This window comes from Urocitellus parryii, chromosome 4 (assembly GCF_045843805.1).
Source record: "Urocitellus parryii isolate mUroPar1 chromosome 4, mUroPar1.hap1, whole genome shotgun sequence".
NCBI lineage: Eukaryota > Metazoa > Chordata > Mammalia > Rodentia > Sciuridae > Urocitellus > Urocitellus parryii.
In genome coordinates this window covers 119887-142231 of record NC_135534.1, presented here as the reverse complement: position 1 = coordinate 142231, position 22345 = coordinate 119887, and the positions used below count along the sequence as shown (strand labels likewise).

The 22345-nt window shown below is 43.6% G+C and overlaps 1 protein-coding gene across 1 annotated transcript; it reads left to right on the top strand.

Annotated features, from left to right (window-relative positions):
- Positions 1–20717: 20717 nt before the first annotated feature.
- Positions 20718–22125, top strand: LOC113177390 (cytochrome c oxidase subunit 8B, mitochondrial-like). Its single transcript, XM_026381902.2, has 2 exons — positions 20718–20899; positions 21969–22125. Exons 1-2 carry the CDS (start codon positions 20789–20791, stop codon positions 22068–22070), a joined length of 213 nt encoding a protein of 70 aa, XP_026237687.1. The 5' UTR covers positions 20718–20788; the 3' UTR covers positions 22071–22125.
- Positions 22126–22345: the final 220 nt, after the last annotated feature.

The window sequence follows — 22345 nt, the reverse complement described above, 5'->3', positions numbered from 1 at the left end:
GTGGGATTCATCCCAGGGATGCAGAGTTTGTTCAATATATGGAAATCAATAAACATAATTCATCATATTAATAGACTTAAAGATAAGAATCATATGATCATCTCAATAGATGCAGAAAAAGCATTTAACAAAATACAGCAGCACCAGTTCATGTTCATCACACTAGAAAAGCTGCAGATAGTAGGAACATACCTCAACATTGTAAAAGCTATATATGTTAAACCCAAGCCCAGCATCATTCTAAATGGAGAAAAATTGGGCTGGGATCATGGCTCAGTGGTAAAGTGCTTGCCTAGCATGGGCTGGGACCCAGGTTCGATCTCAGCACCACATAAAAATAAAGGCATTGTGTTGTGTCCATATATACCTAAAAATAAATATAAAAAATAAATGGAGAAAAATTTAAAACATTCCCTCTAAAAACTGGAACAAGACAAGGATGTCCTCTTTTAACACTTCTATTCAACTTCATCCTTGAAACTCTAGCTAGAGCAATTTGACAAAAAAAAATTAAAGAAATACAAAAAGGTAAAGAATAACTCAAACTATAATTTGTTGATGACATGATTCTATACCTAGAAGATCCAAAAAAATTCCACCAGGAAACTTCTAGGACTAATAAATGAATTCAGCAAATTAGCAGGATATAAAATCAACCACCATAAATCAAATGCATTCCCATACATTAGTGATGAATCCACTAAAAGAGATATTGAGAATACTACTCCATTCACAATAGCCTCAAAAAGAAAATTCCTGAGAATCAATCTAACAAAAAAGGTGAAAAATCTCTACAGTGAAAACTACAGAATACTAAAGAAAGAAATTGAAGAAAACCTCATAAGATGAAAAGATCTCCCATGCTCCTGGATAGACAGAATTAATATTGTCAAAATGCCATACTACAAAAAGCATTGTAGAGATTTAATGCAATTCCTATCAAAATTCCAATGACATTCTTCATAGAAATAGAAAAATACTATCATGAAATTTATTTGGAAAAATGAGAGATGCAGAATAGATAGCTAAAGCAAACATTAGCAAGAAAGTGAAGCAAGAGGCATAATAATACCCAACCTTAAACTGTATTACGGAGATCTAATAACAAAAATAGCAAGGTATTGGCACCAATATAGACTTGTAGACCAATGGTATGGAATAGAGGACACAGAGACAAACACACATAAATACAGTTATATTATACTAGACAAAGGTGCCAAAAACATTTACTGGAGAAAAGATAGCCTATTCAACAAATGGTGCTGGCAAAACTGGAAATCCACATGTAGCAAAATGAAATTATTAAACCTTTATACCTCAGCCTTCACAAAATTTAACTCAAAGTGGAATAAAGTCTTAGGCACTAGAACAGAGACCTTGCACCTATAGAAGAAAAAGGAGGCCCAAATCTTCATCATGTTGGCTTAGGACCTGACTTTCTTTTTTTTTTTTTTTTTTTTTAAAGAGAGAGTGAGAGAGGAGAGAGAGAGAGAGAGAGAGAATTTTTTAACATTTATTTTTTAGTTCTCGGCGGACACAACATCTTTGTTGGTATGTGGTGCTGAGGATCGAACCCGGGCCGCACGCATGCCAGGCGAGCGCGCTACCGCTGAGCCACATCCCCAGCCCAGGACCTGACTTTCTTAACAAGACTCCTCAAGTGCAAGAAGTAAAATCAAGGATCAATAAATGGGATGTATTCAAATTAAAAACTTCTTCTCAGCAAAGGAAACAATAACACGAGGAGGGAGCCTACAGATTGGGAGAAAATCTTTACCACATGCACCTCTGATAAAACATTAATCTCTAGGATATATAAAGAACTCAAAAAACTTAACACCAATAAAACAAATAACCCGATCAATAAATGGGCTAAGGAACTGAACAGACACTTCACATAAGAGAAATACGATTGGCCAACAAATATATGAAAAGGTGTTCAACCTCTCTAGCAATTAGAAAAATGCAAATCAAAACTACTCTAAGATTTCATCTCACTCCTGTCAGGATGGCAATCATCAAGAATACAGGTAACAGTAAATGTTGGTGAGGATGTGGTGAAAAAGGTACACTAATACATGGCTGGTGGGACTGCAAATTGGTGCAACCACTATGGAAAGCAGTATGGAAATTCCTCAGAAAACTTGGGATGGAACCACCATTTATACCCAAAGGACTTAAAATCAGCATAAATCATGATGCAGCCACATCAAATTTATAGCAGCTCAATTCACAATAGCTAGACTATGGAACAAACCTGGGTGTCCCTTAATAGATGAATGGGTAAAGAAAATGTGGCAGATACACTCAATGGAATATTACTCAGCTTTAAAGAAGAGTGAAATTATGGCATTTACCAGTAAAAGGTTGGAGTTAAAAAATATCATGCTGAGCAAAATAGGCCAATCCCACACAACCAAAGGCCACATGTTTTCTCTAATATGTGCTGAGAAGAAGCTTTTTAGTTTAAATCCATCCCATGTATTGATTCTTGATTTTACTTCTTGTGTTTTAGGAGTCTTGTTAAAGAAGTCAGTTTCTAAGCCAACATGGTAGAGATTTGGGCCTACTTTTTCCTCTTTTAGGCACAGGGTCTCTGTTCTAGTGCCTAAGTCTTTAATACACTTTGAGGTGAGTTTTGTGCAGGGTGAGAGATAAGAATTTAATTTCATTTTAGTACTTGTGGATTTCTAGTTTTCCCAGCACCATTTGTTGAAAGAGTCTATTTTTTCTCCAATGTATGTTTTTGGCACCTTTGTCTGAGATAATTGTGTTTGAAACTCTGGCTAGAGTTTCAAGGTTCATCTTTGTGTCTTCCATTTTGTACAATTTGTCTACATATTTATTTTTGTACCAATACCATCCTATTTTTGTTACTATGGCTCTGTAGTATAGTTTAAGATTGGGTATTGTGATGCCTCCTGCTTCACTCTTATTGCTAAGGATTGCTTTTGTTATTCTGGGTCTCTTATTTCTCCAAATGAATTTAATGAATGCTTTTTGTATGTCTTTTTTTAAAAAAAATTTTATTAGGTATTGATGGACCTTTATTTATTTGTTTATATGTGGTGCTGAGAATTGAACCCAGTAATACCTCACACATGCTAGGCAAGCACTCTACCACTAAGCCACAACCTCAGCCCTGGTTTTTCTATTTCTATGAAGATTATAATTGAGATTTTAATATAAATTGCATTAAATCTGTAGAACACTTTCTGTAGTATGGCCATTTTGACAATATCAGTTCTGCCTATCCAAGAACATGGGATATCTTTCCATATCTAACATGTTCTTCAATTTCTTTCTTTAGTGTTCTATAGTTTTTGTTGAAGAGATCTTTCACCTCTTTTGTTAGATTGATTCCCAACTATTTTTTTTTAGACTATTGCAATTGTGGTAGTTTTCCTAATTTCTATTTCAGTGGATTTGTAACTGATGTATAGGAACATGTTTGATTTATGGGTGTTGATTTTACATCCTGCTACTTTGCTGAATTCATTTATTAGTTCTAGAAGTTTTCTGGTGGAATTTTTTTTGATTTTCTAAATATAGAATCAATCACTGGCAAATAGTAATAGTTTGAGTTCTTTTTTTCCTATTCATATCCCTTTAATTTCTTTCATCTGTCTAATTACTCTGGCTAGAGTTTCAAGGACTGTGTTGAATACAAGTGGTAATAGAGAACATCCCTGTCTTCTTCCAGTTTTTAGCAGGAATGCTTTCAATTTTTCTCCATTTAGAATGATGCTGGCCTTTGGTTTAGCATAGATAGCTTTTCAATGTTGAGGTATGGTCCTACTATCCATAGTTTTTCTAGTGTTTTGAATAAGAAGGTGTGCTGTCTTTTGTCAAATGCTTTTCCTGCATCTACTGAGATAATCATATGATTCTTGCCTTTAAGTCTGTTGATGTTATGAGTTACATTTATTGATTTCTGTATATTGAACCAACTTTGCATCCCTGGGAGGAAACCACTTGATTGTGGTGCACTATCATTTTAATGTTTTTGTATGCAATTGGTCAGAATTTTATTGAGAATTTTTGCATCTATGTTCATCAGAGATATTGGTCTAAAGTTTTCTTTCCTTGATGTGTCTTTGTCTGGTTTTGGTATCAGGGTAATACTAGCCTCACAGAATATGTTTGGAAAGATTTCTCCTTTTTCTATTTCATGGAATACTTTGAGGAATATTGTTGTTAATTCTTCTTTGAAGGTCTTGTAGGACTTGGCTGAGAATCCATCTGGTCCTGGGCTTTCCTTGGTTGATAAGCTTTTGATGGCTTCTTCTATTTCATTGCTTGAAATTGATCTGTTTAAATTGTGTGTGTCCTCCTGATTCAGTTTAGGGTGGTCATACATCTCTAATCATATGTGATGATTTCAAGATTTTCTTATTTTATTGGAGTATACATTTTCAAAATAGTTTCTAATTATCTTCTGTATTTCAGTCATATCTGTTGTGATATTTCCTTTGTAATCACATATTTTAGTAATTTGAGTTTTCTCTCTTTTCATTAGTGTGCCTAAGGGTTTATAATTTTATTTATTTTTTTCAATGAACCCACTTTTTGTCTTGTTAGTTTTTTAATTGTTTCTTTTGATTCAATTTCATTGATTTCAGCTCTGATTTTAATTATTTCCCATCTTCTACTGATTTTGGTGTTAGTTTGTTCTTTTTCTAGGGTCTGAGGTGTAATGTTAGGTCATTTATTTATTGACTTTCTATTCTTTTAATGAATGAGCTCAATGCAGTAAACTTTCCTCTTATCACTGCCTTCATAGTGTCCCAGAGATTTTGATATGTTATATCAGTGTTCTCATTTACCTATAAGTATTTTTTTATTTCATCCCTGATTTCTTTTGCTATCCATTGGTTATTCAATAGCATTTTATTTAGTCTCCAGGTGTTGAGGAGCTTCTATTTTTAATCATTGGTTTCTAATTTCATTCCATTATGGTCTGATAGAATGCAGGGTACTATCTCTATTTTTTTATTTGCTAAGAGTTGCTTTGTGGCACAACAACATATGTTCTATTTTAGAGAAGGATCCATGTGCTGCTGAGAAGAAAGTGTACTCACTTGCTGATGTATGAAATATTTTATATATGTTCATTAAGTCCAAATTATCAATTGTATCATTTAGTTTTATAGATTCTTTGTTTAGCTTTCATTTAGAAGATCTATCCAGTGGTGAGAGAGGTATGTTAAAGTCACCCAGTATTATTGTATTGTGATCTATTTGATTCTTGTAATTGAGAAGGTTTTGTTTGATATAGATAGATACTCCCTTGTTTGGGACATAAATATTTACAATTGTTATGTCTTGTTGATGTAGAACTTCCTTAAGCTGTATATCCTGCTTTGTCCCTTCTAACTTTGGCTTGAAGTTCAGTTTATCTGATATTGGAATGAAAACCCCTGCTTTTTTACATGGTCCATAGGAGTGATATACATTTTTCCTATCTTTTCACCTTCAGTCTGTGGATGTCTTTGTCTATGAGGTGAGTCTCTTGGAGACAGCATATTCTTGGGTCTTGTTTTTAATCCAATCTGCCAATCTATGTCTTCTTTTGTTTGTTTGATTACCTTACCGGGGATGGAACCCTGGGGATCTCAACTACTGAGCCATATCCCTAGTCATTTTTTGTGTTTTATTTAGAGACAGTGTCTGGCTAAGTTAGTTAGGGACTCGCTAAGTTGCTGAGGCTGGCTTTGAACTCACAATGCTACTGTCTCAGCCTCCTGAGCTACTAGGGTTATAGGCATGTGCCACCACCTGGCTCAGTATCTCTTTTGATTGTTGAGTTTAGGCCATTAACATTTTGATATTTCTGGTGTTTGTAAAATGTTATTTGTGGGGAGCCACTCCAAATGCACACAACTTTAAGTCCTGATGCACCACAGGGATCTGAAAGATCATTACAGTCTGGTGTGGTCGTGGCATGACTCATAACTTGGGCTTTTCCCTTGCTCAGATAACAAGGCAAGGTCCTAGGAGTAGGTAGCACCCAGAGGGGTTGAGCTACACTCACCTGTTCCTTGGTAATCCTATCCCTTTGCCCTTTTGGGGATACAAGGGTTTCATGGAACCTCTCCTTATATGTTCCCTAAATAAGAATAAAGAATTCATGTGGCTCTCTGTCTTATAAGTACCACATGCTAACCAATTGTGCCACTGGAGCTCCTGGGTGGCTCTCTCTCTTTCCAAGGACCCTTAAAATCGAAGAGCCATCTCCAGAATATTGAAAAAGGTATTTCTGTGGTTGTGTGCTTTCTTTGTAATTTTCTTTTTTTTTTTTAATATTTATTTATTTTTTTTAGTTCTCGGCGGACACAACATCTTTGTTGGTATGTGGTGCTGAGGATCGAACCCGGGCCGCACGCATGCCAGGCGAGCGCGCTACCGCTTGAGCCACATCCCCTGTAATTTTCTTGAGTTATTAGAATAGTCAGATTTTGTGAACCCAGCATTAGGTCATAAGCTAGGACAATTGGTGATAGTTATTGTTTTTCTCCTCCTCCTCCTTCTCCTTCCTCCTCCACCTCCTCTCCTTCCTCCTCCTCCTCCTCTTGCTCCTCCTCCTCCTCCTCCTCCTCTTCTTCTTCTTCCTCCTCCTCCTTCTCCTCCCCCCGCCTTAAGTTATTGGAATAGACAGATTTTGTGAACCCAGCATTATGTCACAAGCTAGGACAGTTGTCGATAGTTCTCCTCCTCCTCCTCCTCCTCCTCCTCCTCCTTCAGTATGGGGGATTGAACTCAGGGGCACTTAACCACTGAGCAACATCCCCAGCCCTATTTTGTATTTTATTTAGAGACAAGAATCTCACTGAGTTGCTTAGCGCCTCACTTTTGTTGAGGCTGGCTTTGAATTTGTGATCCTCCTGCCTCAGCCTCTCCAGCCGCTGGAATTACAGGTGTGCACCACTGTGCCCAGCTGCTTCTTTTTAATTGCTTATTGATGGTATGTGAAATCACATTGGGTTTTGTTTATTGATTCTGCAACCAGTGGTATTTCTAAATATGTCCATTAATTTCAAAGCTTCATGTAGACTCCTTCAGGTTTCTGATACCCTCAGCCTTGTTGTTCCTAAGTGACAATAGTTTCAGTTTCTCTTTTCAATCCTTGTAGCTTTTGTTTTTGTTTCTTACATTATTGTACTGGCCAGGATCTCTTGTGCAGCATGGTCTGGAGACAGATATAGTAGGAATTCTTGCTTCATTCTGATTCTGAAAGCTTTCCATTTCTGGCCTTAGCTGTGATGTCTGCTCCACTTAAAAAACAAACCTAAGTCTGAGGAAAGACCTTCTTGCCTACTTTAAAAAATAACGAATGTGTGTTAATTTTTACCACAGGCATTTTCTGTAACAATTACAGTTACCACACATTCATCTTTAACTGTTCATGAAATGAATTGCATTTTTTTAAATTAATTTTTTAAAATTTCAAATGTGTCTATAAACACAACTTAATCATGGTGTTGAATTCTTTTTATATGTTCTTAGTTTGATTGCTAATAGTTTCTCCAGGATTTCTGAGTTTGTGACCATGAGAGAGGTTTGTCTGCTCTTTACATCTGTGTTTGACTAGGTTTCCTTGTTCTTGGGAAGGTTGTGTAAGAATGGTGCTGCTTTTCTAAATGTCTGTGAGCATTGGCAGATCCAATTTCTTTACTAGAATGGTTCAGATATAGAACTATCTAGATTTGCTGCTATTTTTTGTGATAGTTTTTTTTTAAAGTCTTCTTTTCCCCTGGGAATGTGTCAGTCTTTAGGTCTTGGCCTGCTCAGGCTGCTGGTGATAATCCTCGCTGACTGCTCTCTCGGAGGATCTGTGGTTGTCTGCGTCATTCCCCACTTTGGCTTTTCCTACCCTTACTTTTCTTGAATAGTCACACCTGGAATGGCTAGATTTTTTCAGTTTTTTTCTTTCAGTTTTTGGTTTTGTTGCTCTTCTTTATTGTACATTTATTTTCTTTTTCCATTAATCTATGTTCTTACATTTAGCTTTTCTTTGATTTAAGGAGTTTAATTTTCTCCCCTCCCCCTGAATTCTTGAGAATGATGCTTAGCTCACTGATTTTCAACTTTTCTTTTTGTAATAAAAACCATACATTTTCTTTTGTGCATGAGGTTTGCTGCTTCCCACAAGCCTGGGTATGCCATATTTTCATTTTTAAAATTTTCACATATTCTTATATTTTTTTAAAAACTAACCTCTTTAAATTTGTAAAAGCCATTGTGCACACCCCAGTTACAGAAGTCAGATGTGGGTTATCTCTGATTCCCAGCACCTCGCAGCCTCCCAGCCCGGACCTTGAGGGCATGGGAGGCCTTATGCAGCTGAGGAGTAAGTACCCTGCTTTCTAGCTGGGATCATCCATCTTTCCTTTTTTTTGAATTGTAATTATTCATTGCACTAATGGCACAAATTGGCTGGATTCCCTGATGCAGTTGTACTGTACACGCTTCCCACCCTCATGCAGGTGACATCCCCCTCCACTTACAGTGGTCTTTGTAGTGCTTTTCCTTGGCTTCGCTGTTTTAGTTTTGTTTTGTTTTCAGCTTCCGTGTGTGAGAGGAAACAAGGGATATTTGTCTCGCTGTGACTGACTTACTCCACTGGGTGTGATGTCCTCAGTCCCACCTAGCTTTGCCGACAGCATGTCCATCTACACCAGAGATGACGGCACTGAGCGTGCCTAGGTGTAAAGAAAACAAGGAAACAGTAGCAAGGTACAGAGGTAGAATGGCTCTCCTTCAAGCTGCCAGCTTTATACAGTAAGTTACATGAGGTCACTGGCATCAGTAGTACATTAGTGTTCATTGTGTCATTATGCAGGTTACAGAGTTAGCAACATTATGCAGCTTATTTTTCAGTTGCATACTACAGTTGCAATGTGTAAAGTTAGAAGCTTTGTGTAGCTCTCAAGAAAGTCCGCTTTTTAAAGTTACTGTTATGGGGCATGTTCAGGCACAGCCAGCTTGGTGAAACATTGAAGTTATCTAGAAAGCAAGTTCCTTTATTCCTAGAAGCTGTGTGCCTGAGATGAGGTGAAGGCTGATAAGACTCTAGCACAGAGCCTCCTCATGGAAGGCATTGCTACAGCAGCCAGGCATCCTGTGTCTGCACAGAAACTTTCCCAGCAGCTAGACATCCTGTGCTTTTATACCAAAACTTCTCCAGCCACCAAGCATGCCAGTCATAAAGTCATCAGAGACCCCAATCCCAAACACAGAACCCTTATACCTAGGCCTGGTAGATGGATCCTTGGATTACATGGCTGTTCTACTTTTAGTTTCCTGTGACACTTGGTGCTGCTTTGCATGATAGCAGGCTAATTTACATTTCCACCAAGGGTGTAAGTGTTCTCTTTTTTACATCCTCACCAGAATTGTTTGGTTTTTGTTTCTGTGGTAGTGGCCACTCCAATTGGGGTGGGATGCTATCTCATTGCAATTTTTAAAAAAAACTATTTATTTTTTAGTTTCAGGTGGACAAAATATCTTTATCTTATTTTTATGTGGTGCTGAGGATCAAACTCAGTGCATGCTAGGCAAGCACTAGTGAGCACTCTTATCACTGAGTCACAACTCAGCCCTTCTCATTGCAATTTTGATTTGCATTTTTCTTGATTACTAATGATAGCATTTTTTTTCAAATATGTTTTGACTATTTATATTTCTTATTTTGAGAAATGTCTATTCAGGTCATTCCCCCATTTAAAAAATTGGTTTATTTGGTTTTTATTGTTAAGTTCTGGAGCTCTTCCTATATTTTGAATATTAACCTGTCAGATGAAGAGCTGAACAATAATCTCTCCCATTCTGGGACTGTCTCTTCACTCCACTGATTGTTTCTTTGGCTGTGTAGAAGCTCTTTGGTTTGATGTGATTCTGTTTGTCAATGTTTGCTTGTTTCCTGTGTTTCTGGAGTCCTATCTAGAAAACCATTCAGGAGGATTGCAAAGATTTGGGTACAGCCTCGGAGTAGCCAGCATAGTCTCTATTTCATTTTTCTTCTGATCTGACCTTTATTCTTTCTTTCCTTCTACTGATTTTGGGTCTGGTTTTGCCTTGCTCTTCTAAAACCTTGGGATACATTACTAGGCTATTTATTTGAGATATTTTTATTTTTAATGCAGTGTTTATTGCTATGAACTTCCTGCTAAGTGCTGCTTTTGCTGGGTGCCACAGATTTTGGTATACTGTGTTTCCATTTCAGGTGAGTGCGCTACCACTTGAGCCACATCCCCAGCCCCTGTGCTTCCATTTCAATTCAAGGATTATTATTCTTATATTTTGGCAATGCCAGGGATCAAATGCACAGGACAAGTGCTCTGCCACTGAGCTAAACCTCAGCCCTTAAGGAGTTTTAAAATTTCCCCTCTGACCTGCTGCTCATTCCAACATCCATTGTTCAGTCTTTGTGTATTTGAATAATTCCTACAGTGTCTCTAGTTGATTCTAGAGTTATTCCATTGTGATCAGGAAAGATACAGGAAATTATTTCAATTTTTAAAAATCTGTTAAGAATGATTTTGTGACCTAATATTTGCTCTATTCTAGAAAAAAATTCCTTGTCCTGATGAAACTGTATTCTGCAGATGTTGGGTGTAATATTCTGGAGATATCTATGATCAATAGTGAATTTAACTCTGGTGCTTCTTTGTTTTTGACTGAATGATCTATCTTAAAGACACTGGGATGTTGAAGTCCGCTGTGATATTTGTATAAGGGCCTATCTCTCTCTTTAGGTCTAGTGGTGTTTGTGTTATGAAATTGGGTTTGTCAGCGTTCAATAAATACAGACGTGTAATTGTTGCAACTTCTGGGGAATTGATCCCTGCATCATCACATAGTGACTTTCTTTGTCTCTTCTTACTATTTTTGCCTTCAGGTCTATTTTGTAGGATAGCAGTGTAGCTACTTCTGATTGCTTTTGGATTCCATGTGCTTGCAACATCATTTTGCTTTTGCTTCCAGGCTCTGTGTGTCTTTATTGGTGAGGTAGTTTCTTAGACACAACAAATTGTTGGGTTTTGTTTTATAATCAATTCAGCCAGTTTGTGTTTTTTATTTGGAAAATTAAGACCATTGGTATTCAGAGTTATTATGGAAAGGTATAAACTTGTTTCTGCAATTTTGTTGATTCTTAAAAAAAATCCTTCTTTGTTGTTTCTTTCTCTCTTATTCATCTTTGTAGGTTTGATGGTTTACTATATGATAATCTTATTTTTTCCCTATATCTCATTTCACTCTTCTAGCAAAATTTAGTCTTTTGTGAAGTCTTGTGATTACTTTTTTCCTCTTCTAGGTGTAGAATTTCCTTAAGCATCTTTTGTAATTGTGGTTTAGTGGTCATAAATTCACTTATTTATGCTTATCTGGGAAAGTCTTTTTGTCTTTTCTTCAATTCTGAAGGGCAGGCTTATGAGTATAATAATAATCTTAGATGGCAGTTTTCTTTCAGAACTTGAAAAACATCATTCCATACCCTCCTGGCCTTTAGGGGCAGGTGGAAATCTTACATTGATCTGTTTACTTTAAATGTAATTTGGCACTTCTCTCTTGCAGATTTTAACATTCTCTCTTTGTTGTGTACTTTTGATACTTTGATTATGTTATAGAAATGTTCTTTTCTGGTCATGTCTGTTTGGGGCCTCCTATATCTGACTATCATGTATTTCCCAAAATTTGGGAAATTTTCCATTATTATTTAATTGAATAGTGTTTCCATGCCTTGACCTTTAATTATCCTTCTTCAGGTACGCTGCTTTTACAGATATTTGATCTTTTAATGCGGTCCCAGGGAGTTTGAAAGTTACTTTCATTCTTTCTGATTTTCCGCTTTATTTCTGTCTTAATGTATTCTCTCAAAGACTTATCCAAGTTCCAATATTCTTTCTTCCACTTATTCTAGAATATTGTTGAGGATTTCAACTGAATTTTTAAATCTGACCTATTAAACTTTTCATTTCCAAGATTTCTGTTTGGTTCTTTTTTATTACCTCTGTCTTTTTGCTGAATTTCTCTTTCATATCTTGCATCATCTTTCATTCAACTGTTTATCTGTATTCTCTTGGGTTTCATTGAGCTTTTTAAAAATTACTGTTTTGAGTTCTTTATCAGGCTTTCCATCCACTTTGATGCCTTTAGAATCTGTTGCTGGCAAGTTATGATCATCATATAGTGTCATATGACCTTTGTTTTTCTTGTTTCTTGTGTTTCTCTGTTGATATTTGTGCATCTGTTAGGAGGAATTCTTTTCTGCCTGTATGTGATGGCCTTCTTGGTAAGTGCCTTTCTCCTGACTACATATCCTGGGTTAGTTTTGTTGTGTAATATTGAACTTATTTCCAGCTAGACACTGCACTGTAATCTCCTTATGGCTTCTCTGACCATGATTTGTGGATTTGGACACAGTGTATACCATATTGCATTTTGAGAGACCCACTGCTTCTGCAGATGTCATGAGTTGGGTCACTGTTAATTCAGGCAGGTGTAGTATAGATGGCGTAATGTGAAGAGTTCACCCTCTGTGGTTGTTCCTACAATGTGAGTGGTGGTCTCTACCAGGTAATGGGATTTCCGGGGCTATGTTGACTTTGGGTCTGTTACTTAAAAGCAATTCTGATGCTTATTGTCCAGTTGTGGCAAAGGGCTTAAGCTCTTATATTTTAACTAGATACTGGTGCAAATTTGGGGGGAGACATGGGGGCTGGGAATCACAGCCTCCTCTGTGACCCTCATATCCAGTCTTGTCAGAAATGAGTGATTGAACAGGTGTGAGTAACCAGTGTAGCATACTTGTGTAGTGTGATGTTAGCAAAAGTTGTCATTCCTTTCAGCCATCCACTTAGGCAGGCAGTGGCATGTCCTCCGTGGCCCAGAGTGAAAACAGGCAGGGCTTCTGGCCCCCAGCAGTGTGGACTCAGACAGAATGACTCTTCTCAAGATGGCTACAGGTGCCAGAAGCCTTGCAAGGGTTGCAGTGAACTGCCTGGCTAAGGGCAGCCCTCTGTGTAGTCCACATGACTGCAGCCCAGGACCTCAGCCCCTGCCTCCAGCTGTGCCCACCTAGGGCATGAGTTGATGGCTGGGAGATTTTGTCCCCCTAGTAAGTGTCTGCCAAGGTTCAAGTGGCACTGGGCCATGGCTGGATCTGGGCACAATTACTCTCAGCTGAGCTGCAGACAAGGTCAGAAGCAGAACACCCACCCAGTGTGCATGAGGCCCTGGGCTTGGTCCCCAGCACAGTGAAATAAGCAAAAAATTTTTTAAAACCCCACAAACAAAAACAAATACAAGTTGAGTGTGGTGGTGCTCATCTATGATCCCAGAAGCTTGGGAGGCCAAGTGTTGGGAGTCTCCCTGAGAACTCCCCTGGCCTTTCAAACATGGCAGTGAGCAAGTTGCCAGTGGGCGGATGACAAGTTGTTTTGAAAACCTTCTAATTGGCCCTCCCCGTCTTCTGTACTCCTGGACAGTTCATGCCCCCCATGAATCTTAGGCAGGGTGGACGTGTGTGCACCGTAGGTGATGACCTGACCTTTACTATGATTGGCCCCGGGAGCTTCCTGGTTTAAGATAACTGACTCTCACTTTCTATACAAGCTAGCAGCAGTTTGCAATAAACTGCTTCATCTTTGTCACTGCTGTCTGTGTGTGTGCATTTTAATCTCCAACGACAAATCTTGGCCTTTCACCGAGGGAGGAGGATTTCAAGTTAAAGACCAGCAAGACCCAGGGTGTAGCTCAGTGGCAGAGCACCCCTGGTTTCTTTCTCATACTAACAAAACAAAAAAACCCACCAGAACACTGAATCAAAACAACAACCACAACAAAAGGGGAAAAAAGTAAATTAAAAATAAAATAAATGTAAAAAAGAAAATGAAAAGGGATAAAAATAGTATAATTTAAAAAACCTCAACAGAACAAAATAAAGAAAAAAAAAACAAAAACTCTTCCTCCCCCCCACCCCCAGCTTCTCCACTGAGCAGAGCTCCTCTCTGGTCTTTGGTGGTGGCTGGGAGTTTTTACCCCATCCTTTGGCGCTGGTGCTGCAGGTGTTCAGGGAGCACCTGCAGGTGGAGCGGTCAGAGGAGCGAGCTGGTATGGGGCATGGTGGTGCCAGGCATAGATTTCCCTCTGGAGCTTTTCAGGCTGTGCCCTGGGTTTGGGTGAAAGCTGGCACTGAAAAGGTCCCCAGCCACATCTGGGGAGCAAGGGAACCACAGAGTTCTTTCCTTGGAGGGGGTGGTGGGATCTGTCGTCCTGGACTGGTTTCCTCAATCCTAGCACCCAGCCAGACCTTACGCATGTGGCCACACCCATCCTCAGGGGCAGATCCTGTTTGCCAACCGAGAGCGCTTCTGCTGTCCTCCACAGCACAGCCCTGTTCCCCATAGCACAGAGCTTCCACAGCTCCCATCAGTAACTCCTCGAGGCTAAACTGTCCTGTGAGGCAGCCACCCACTTAGGTAGGCAGTGGCATGTCCTCTGTGGCCCAGAGTGAAAATAGGCAGGGCCTTCTGGCCCCCAGCAGTGTGGACTCAGACAGAATGGCTCTTCTCAATATGGCTACAGGTGCCAGAAGCCTTGCAGGGGTTGCAGTGAACTGCCTGGCTAAGGGCAGCCCTCTGCGTAGCCCATATGACGGTGACCTGCTTCTGTGCTTGAACATGCTTTGCTCACTTAATAACCAGTGTTTGATGTCTTTTTACTCTGGAGTACATAGTAGATCTCCTCCTGTTCACTTTCCCACTAGTTATCTTTCTGCTACGAATTTGCATGGTAGATAAATGATAGATGATGAATAAGACAGGTAGACATTACAGAGACAGGTGATAGGAAGATAGATGGTTGATTATAGGTCGATAGGTGACGGAAAAATACAAAAATAGAGAACAGATGATGCATAGATAATAGATGAATGGATAGATAACAATAGAGAGATGCTATCGATAGGTGATAAACAGATGTATGATAGGCAGGCAGGTAGGTAGGTACATAGACACACACACTGCTCCAGGAAACCACTTGACCAAAGGGGGTCTGCAGCTCTTTTGCCTTTGGTCACTCAGACTCCACCATTTCCCAAGTCACTTAGCTGCAGAGACTGAGTGGTCCCAGATCACTGCTGTCCCTTCAGTGAGATGGTCTCATACACGTGTAACTCTGTCAGATCCTTTCATTGTGTTGCATTCCATCCTAGGATTCCCTGTCCTCAGCAACATTTTACCCTGTCAGGCGCACAATGTCTTTACCCACCTGGTGTCCAGATTTGTGTTTCTTGTACTTTCACCAATAAGAGGAATCAGGTCTGGGGCAGGAAATATATAAGGCAAGTTTGGAGTGTTTTATATGCCAGAAAGTAAGAAAGAGTTCAAAATAAACAAGTTAAAAACACCCTACAGATATGAGGATACACCAAGGGGTGCAGATCTGAAAGGAAGAGCTTCCAATACCCAGAGCCAGGACAATTTGAGCCACACAATAAGGCCGAGTTGATTATAGCCCAAATAAGTAGGAAATAAGTGCCAAGAGTCCATGCAACACAAATGAGTGAATCAATAATGATAATGAGGGAGACAGACGGTCTCCTTGCACAGGAACCCACATGAACCGTGCAGACATCCCTGCCAGGAGGCACCACACAGATTTGCACCTCAGGTGAGAGCTTTTCCCTCTCACCTGCACAGCAATTCCCTCCCAAGAGCACAGTTCCAGAAGGGCACAGGGTGGGCTGTGTGGAAACACTGTCCTGTCTTCACAACTTTTCTAAAGGGAAAGAAAATGTTTTTGAAAAACCCAGAGAGTTTGAGGCAGGGTGGAGACTCTCTTGCTTGTCTTGAGTTAGCCAATAGTACGTGAAGCCTCTCTGACAGAACCATGGGGCAATTTTCTGGGTGGCCCCCAGGAGCAGGAGAGTCCCACCAACAGCAGCCATAGCACCTCAGTCTTTCAACCCTAGAGAGTCTTCCACCAGGCAGACCTTGGAAGAGGACCTGAGCCTGAAGGGAAGTGTGGCCCGACCAGTGCCTTGCAGTCAGCTGGTGGGTACCAAGACTGACCAGCAGAAACACTGGGATAATGAATGTGCTGCTCCTGGCGGCTGAGTCTGTGATGCCTTGTCACACAGCATACCAGGAGCGGTGGTGGGCCTGGGTTCTCTGGTAGACACCAGGGAATGTGCCTTTGATCACAGAGATATGTCTGGGTCACAGTAGGCATCATCTAACATAGCAGATGTCAGAGAAAAGAACTCTGAGGTGGGGAGAAGGCACATGGCCCATCCAGCTCGTCCTGGGGTTCTCAAGGTGTCTGCTGGGCAGAGTGGCCCTGCTGCTGGCATCTGTCTCCCGTCCTTCATCCAGGCACACTCAGCGTGTACCTGTGGAACCTGCCCTGGACATGCCCCTGGTGCAGAGGGGACCACCACCCTGCATATGTTCCCTGGCAAAACTGTGAGGCCCCCTCAACCTGCAGAAAACCCTGGGAGATCTGAGTGGACATCATGGGCACAGGGCACCACCCTGTGTCCAAACCTGGAACCACAAAGCAGCTGGAGAAAGCTGCAGCAGAAGGTGGGGGCGTGGCCGAAAAGAAAATAAAAGCGTTTCCATGTGCTGCTCCAGTGACCACACTCCGAGAAGCGGCCTTCTGTTGAAGATAGACATCCAGTGAAGAGGAAGCACAATAGATGTCATTTCTATGGCAAAGGTGACAAGTCACAAGAGCGTGTCTTCTTTGATGGCTGGGTTTTGCCTACTGTGTCAGTCAGGAGTTTTCAGAGAAGTAAACCAGCAGAGTGTGCGTGTGTATGTGCTATGTGCATGTGCGTGTGCGAGAGGATGGGTATGCATGAGTGAGAATGTCTGTGAGTATGTAAAGGAGACCCTGCAAGTGCGCAGTGCATGTGCATCCTTTCTGGGGCCCCTGCTGCCAGGGCCACGCCCCCACCAAGGGCCACGCCCCCACCAAGGGCCACGCCCCCACCTTCTGCTGCAGCTTTCTCCAGCTGCTTTGTGGTTCCAGGTTTGGACACAGGGTGGTGCCCTGTGTCCATGATGTCCACTCAGATCTCCCAGGGTTTTCTGCAGGTTGAGGGGCCTCACAGTTTTGCCAGGGAACATATGCAGGGTGGTGGTCCCCTCTGCACCAGGAGCATGTCCAGGGCAGGTTCCACAGGTACACGCTGAGTGTGCCTGGATGAAGGAGAGGAGACAGATGCCAGCAGCAGGGCCACTCTGCCCAGCAGACACCTTGAGAACCCCAGGACGAGCTGGATGGGCCTGGTGGGCCATGTGCCTTCTCCCCACCTCAGCTTCCCTGGCTGCTACACGGGACCTTCATCCTCACCCTGTAGCCTACTTGGCTGACTTCCCCTTCTCCTGGGCACATTGTTTTCCTTCAAATAAAAGGTAGGCCTGGGAAAGGAGGGGTCCAGGTCTTGGGGTGAAGGAGGGAGAAGCTGCGACGTGATCCCCATCTGTGGCAGCCCTGAGCAGAGGGCAGCAGGGGTCTGGGTGTTGGGGTAGCACAAGTGGCTCAAATTGGGGACTAAAAGCAGGTTAGGGTGAGGCCCAGTGCTCACACCTAGAGGTCTCAGGTCCAGGAGCTGAGTGACTAGAGGAGTGAGGAAGGCCTGCCAGGTAGTGCCTGGAAAGTTCTGGAAGTTCAGAGAGGTCAGGAGGCCTGATAAGGGGCTGGAGTTTCCCGTGAAGCCCTCCTGGCAGCATCTTCTCCTTGCACTGCCCCTTGGCCTGGCCCTCACTGGGGCCTCACCCACACAAGGCTGGGCTGACGATGCCCCAGGGTGCAGTGAGCATCTCCACTGCCCACACCCAGCCCAGCTGAGGTCCAGGAGGGCAGAAATGGAACCCCACCCCTACCCCCAGAGGCAGTCCTTATCTGTGAAAGAAGAAACACCTCTGCTGGGAGAATGATCCTCTGCGCAAATGCTCAGGTACTGAGCCTTATCCTTAGCTGGACCCCAAGACTATAATTAAAGGTTCACGAGGAAGGGATTATCACAGAGGAGGGGCAGAGCCCTCTATGACCTGAGGCTGGCATCAGAAGCCCAGTGCTACCGGAGATAACATTCAGGACACTCTCCCTTCTTGGCCTCCAGGGACTAGTCCCTTCCTGAGAAGCAAAGTCCCAGGAAGACTATCTGGCTTGGGTCCTGGGAGGCAGGAGGAGAGCCTTAGAAGGAGCCCCACATTTAGAGTGCGATGTGATTTCTGGGGAGGAGCAAAAATAATGCTCCCTGTCACCATCATTCTAAATAAACCGACAAGGGCATGACTGTCTTCAGGAAGGGTAGTTACCATGCCCAAGTCTGGGGGAGCTGGTGATGGCCCTGGATGAGGCTGAGGGCCACATGCTTGGTATGGTAAGATGTCCCCTAATCTGGTCTGGAAACAACCAGAGTACCCTCTTGCCGGGTTTCTGTTCTCGCGACTAAAGGGCTCAGGGGTCACTCCAGTTAAACTGGGCTAACTGGGCTGCATGAAATAACCACATAAGAGACACAATACCTTTTTCTTTGGGGTCACTGTGACGGCTCCTCTGACCTAAGGGTCCCCAGAGAGAGAGAGCAAGAGCACCAGCTGACCCCTTTTATTGAGGAGAAGCTATTCAAATGAGGCCAGGGGTCAGGTTTCAGGGGGCTGAGTATCTTCATGATGTCCACTGTCAGCAGGTTGACTGACACCTGGGTAGGCCACACCCAAGGGCACAGTAAGAGGAGGGGACACACACAAGACACTTCCATGGAAGATTCTATCCTAAACAGGGCAAGGGATTATATTACAAAGGAACAGGTGAGTGTAGCTTCACTCATGGGGCTGTAGCAAGACACACCCATGCAAGAGACACCGACCACATTTCTGTGACTGAGCGCCTCAGCACCCATCCGGGGAGTGTGACCCAGTCACGTGTAAGGTTGGTCTCCCACACCCTCTGGGATGTGGCCTTTATTACCATCATGACAATATCCTGCATCATTGATGGTGGAGCATCTTCTCTTCAGGTTCTCTCATGTCTGACTCAGCTTCGCATCTCCTGAATCTAGCACAGTGCCTGGCTCATGATGGAAACATCATACATCCTTATATCAACTTTTCCAATTGTCCACCCATCCACTAATCCTTCTATCTACCCACACATTCATTCATCCATCCATCTACACATTCACTCATCCATCCACTCATCCATCCATCTATCTGCCCACCCACCCATCTATCCACTTACCCACCAACCCACTCCATCTATCCCCTTATCCATCTATCCCGATGCCCCAACTATCCCACCCTGACTGAAAACTCAGCTAAGCCATATTCTGCTGCTCTGGGCCCTAAACATTCGGTGGTGGACACACAGCCTCACAGGGCTTCTACTCTAGGTAGGAAGCAGACAGTGAGCAAGACGTTATCTGAGGAGATGTCATCTGAATCAAGTCTCATGATCGGTTGAGACACACGAGAACACGAAGGCACCAGTATGGGGATGGAAGTGTGCTGTGTGGGAAATGGCAGTGGAGCCTGTTAGGGGATGTGGAGCAGAGGCAGTGACAAGACCTGGTGCTGGGGGAAGAGCTGGGGTGGAAGAAATGTTTGAAGTGGGACTTGGGGAGGGTGAGGAACCAGTACCCTGGGGTGTAGTGCTGCTGGTAGGCAGGACCTGGAGTGTAAGCTCCAGGGGGCACTGAGGCTGCTGCTTAGACATTTTGTCTGCACAGTTGAAGTGGATGAGGGAGGAGAGAGTGCCCTGCAGGGCCTTAGAAATGGGACCATAAAGTGGGGTTTGAGCACGTACTAACAGATTCCAGACATCATGATTAATGAGGAGCAGCTGGGGGTGTTGAGGCTATCTGAACTATGGCCAGGTGAGGTTGGAGAGGTGGATAGAGAATGAGAGAAGCCTGGTGCCACTGGAGGTCGGGCAGGGGCTGGAGGAGGGAGGGAAACCAGCAGCCAAGAACTACACTGGGGAACTGAACTTGCATTTCATGGTAATTGTGGGGAGGCAGTGTAGACAGGCCCCCAGGGCAGCAGTGGGGTTAGCACTGACAGAGACTGGATCAGTGGTACACGATACTGTTTGCAGTGCAAAGGAATGGACAACCACTATCTGCAGAAGCAAAGAGCAAGCCTGGGAAGCTATGGAGCCTGCTCAGTGGCCTGTGCACTGGGACTGGACAGCCCAGCATGTTCAGCCCGGGGTGCCTTAACTGGGCACAGGAGTCTGGGGTCAGACAGTGTCCCAGCTCATAGCTGGCACTCAGAAAGTGTCTACTCCTCACCCTGTTCCTCTGCTGTGCGGTCAGTGCCTGCTCTCCTTGAATATGAGAAGGGGAGGCTGGGCCGCACGAGGAATCCGCAGGTTGGAGAATTTTACAGAAACTGCATGGTACTGAGGGGCTGGCACCCTAAGAGCTAAGATTCACCTTTAGCCATCAGTTTCTCCTTCTTGCATTCTTAAGCCTGACTCCTCTGGACCTTCTCTATCACTGAGGTCCTCCTTTTCCTCAAATAAGTGACAGTTCTCTCTAGAAAGGGCTACATCTATCCACACTGTTAAGGGCTCACAGCCTTTTGGTGTCTATGGGGACAGCACACCAGGCCAGGCCTCTCCCAGTCCTACTCTCTGCCAAGCCCTGTGACAGGAGGGGACAGCTGCAGTTCCTTCCAGCTATAAAAAGACCTGACACCAAGTGAGCAGAGGACGTTCAGCCCTCGGGACACCTAGCTGACTTGGGAAGGAACTCGGCCCCAGAACCATGCTGAGGTTGCCCCCTATCACACAGCTGCTCCAAGCCCCCCTGCGATGCTGGGCAGTTCCCAAGGCCCACATCTCTGCCAAGCCGGCCAGAACACCTACCTCTCCTATGGTAAGTGACCTCTAAGACAGCAGTAGGTCATTCTGAGGACTTGGCCCATTTCCTAGGTTTGGGGGCAAAAACACAAGTCCAGGCTATTAATGGGGAGGCGGCCGTGGTGCTGGATGTCAGTGCTTCTGTCAAGACAATTGTCTTGAATGCCAGGAAAGGGGTCCTACAGCATTTCCTGCAGGACAGCCTCCCAAAGTGGCTGCCGAGTTCAGTGGTGGGCCAGGCTCCCCTACTCAGGCCTCTCACTTTTTGGCAAAGGCCAGTGGTCAGAGGACACTCAATGCTGTGTGGACCTTGCTGTCTTGACTCCAGAGCAGTGTTTTAAGAATAAACAAATCAAGGTTTACAGGGTCACTTGCTCAAGGTCATGTAGCTAAGACCTGAGTCCAGGCTACATACGCCTTTAAGCCTGGGGGGGGGGTCAAAGTCAACAGGAGGGACTCTAACCCCGCCCTCAATCTAGCTTTAGAAAGATAGAGGGGTGGGAGGCCTGACCCTGGCTTTTTCAGGGGGGAACTGAAAGTGAAATTTGGTCGGGGCTCTCTAAGTTCAGCCAGTGAGAAGGCGTGGCTCCAGGTGGGGTCCCTCTGCACAAATGGGGCATAGGCACGCGCACACACACACACACACACACACACACACACACACACACAGACACACAGGTGCAGCCGGTGGAAGCTGACCTCCCCACCAGGCTTCTGAACAGAATTATCCTTCATGGAAAGGCCTGTGCTTATTTACAAGCAGTTTAAATCCCAGTTGTTTCTGCCATTCCATACAGCATGGCACCCTGCCTGTGGGGCCACAGGTATTGGAGGGGAGTGTGTACTGCTGTCCCTCTGTGGAGAGCAGCCAGGGTCTTGGGCCCAGAGCCCAGGGCTTTCCTCCTGGTCTTCAAGGCCACCCTCAGGGACAACAGCAGATGTCAGTACAGGGTACACGTGAACAGCCTGAAGGCATGTGGGGGAAACACAGAGTCACAGGGAGTGGAGTGTGTGTGTGGGGGGCAGTGGCAGGCAGTCTCCTTCAGTGACCAGGCCTCATGGCCTCATGTGCTTTCCTCCACCAGGAGCAAGCTGTGGGGATCTCGACCATGTTTGTGAGCTTCCTGGTTCCAGCAGGCTGGGTTTTATCCCATCTGGAGAGTTACAAGAAGAGCTCTGTAGCATGAAGGCCCTGTGGCCACCTGGGCAGTCCTAGAAAAGCACATTAAACTCCTTCTTCTACCTGCTGGTCACACTGACTCTTCTATGTACCCATGTCCAGCCCAGGCACCGCAGGGAGTCTCCTGCAGACACCCAACACTGGACTGTCTGGGAGCTGGCTCAATGTCAACAATGGGGCATGCTGGGGTACAGAAGTGGCCGGCTACCAGTGAGGAAAGGTGGCACTGGTGTGGAAACCTATGTCTGAGAGGAATCCTGAGTGGGCTTGAGGAGGGAATGG

Excerpts from the sequence above, each read along its gene's own strand:
- LOC113177390 (XM_026381902.2), top strand. The coding sequence starts at position 20,789 with ATGCTGAGGTTGCCCCCTATCACACAGCTGCTCCAAGCCCCCCTGCGA. Across the intron at positions 20,900-21,968 it reads GAACACCTACCTCTCCTATG|GAGCAAGCTGTGGGGATCTC; the intron begins GTAAGTGACCTC and ends TTCCTCCACCAG.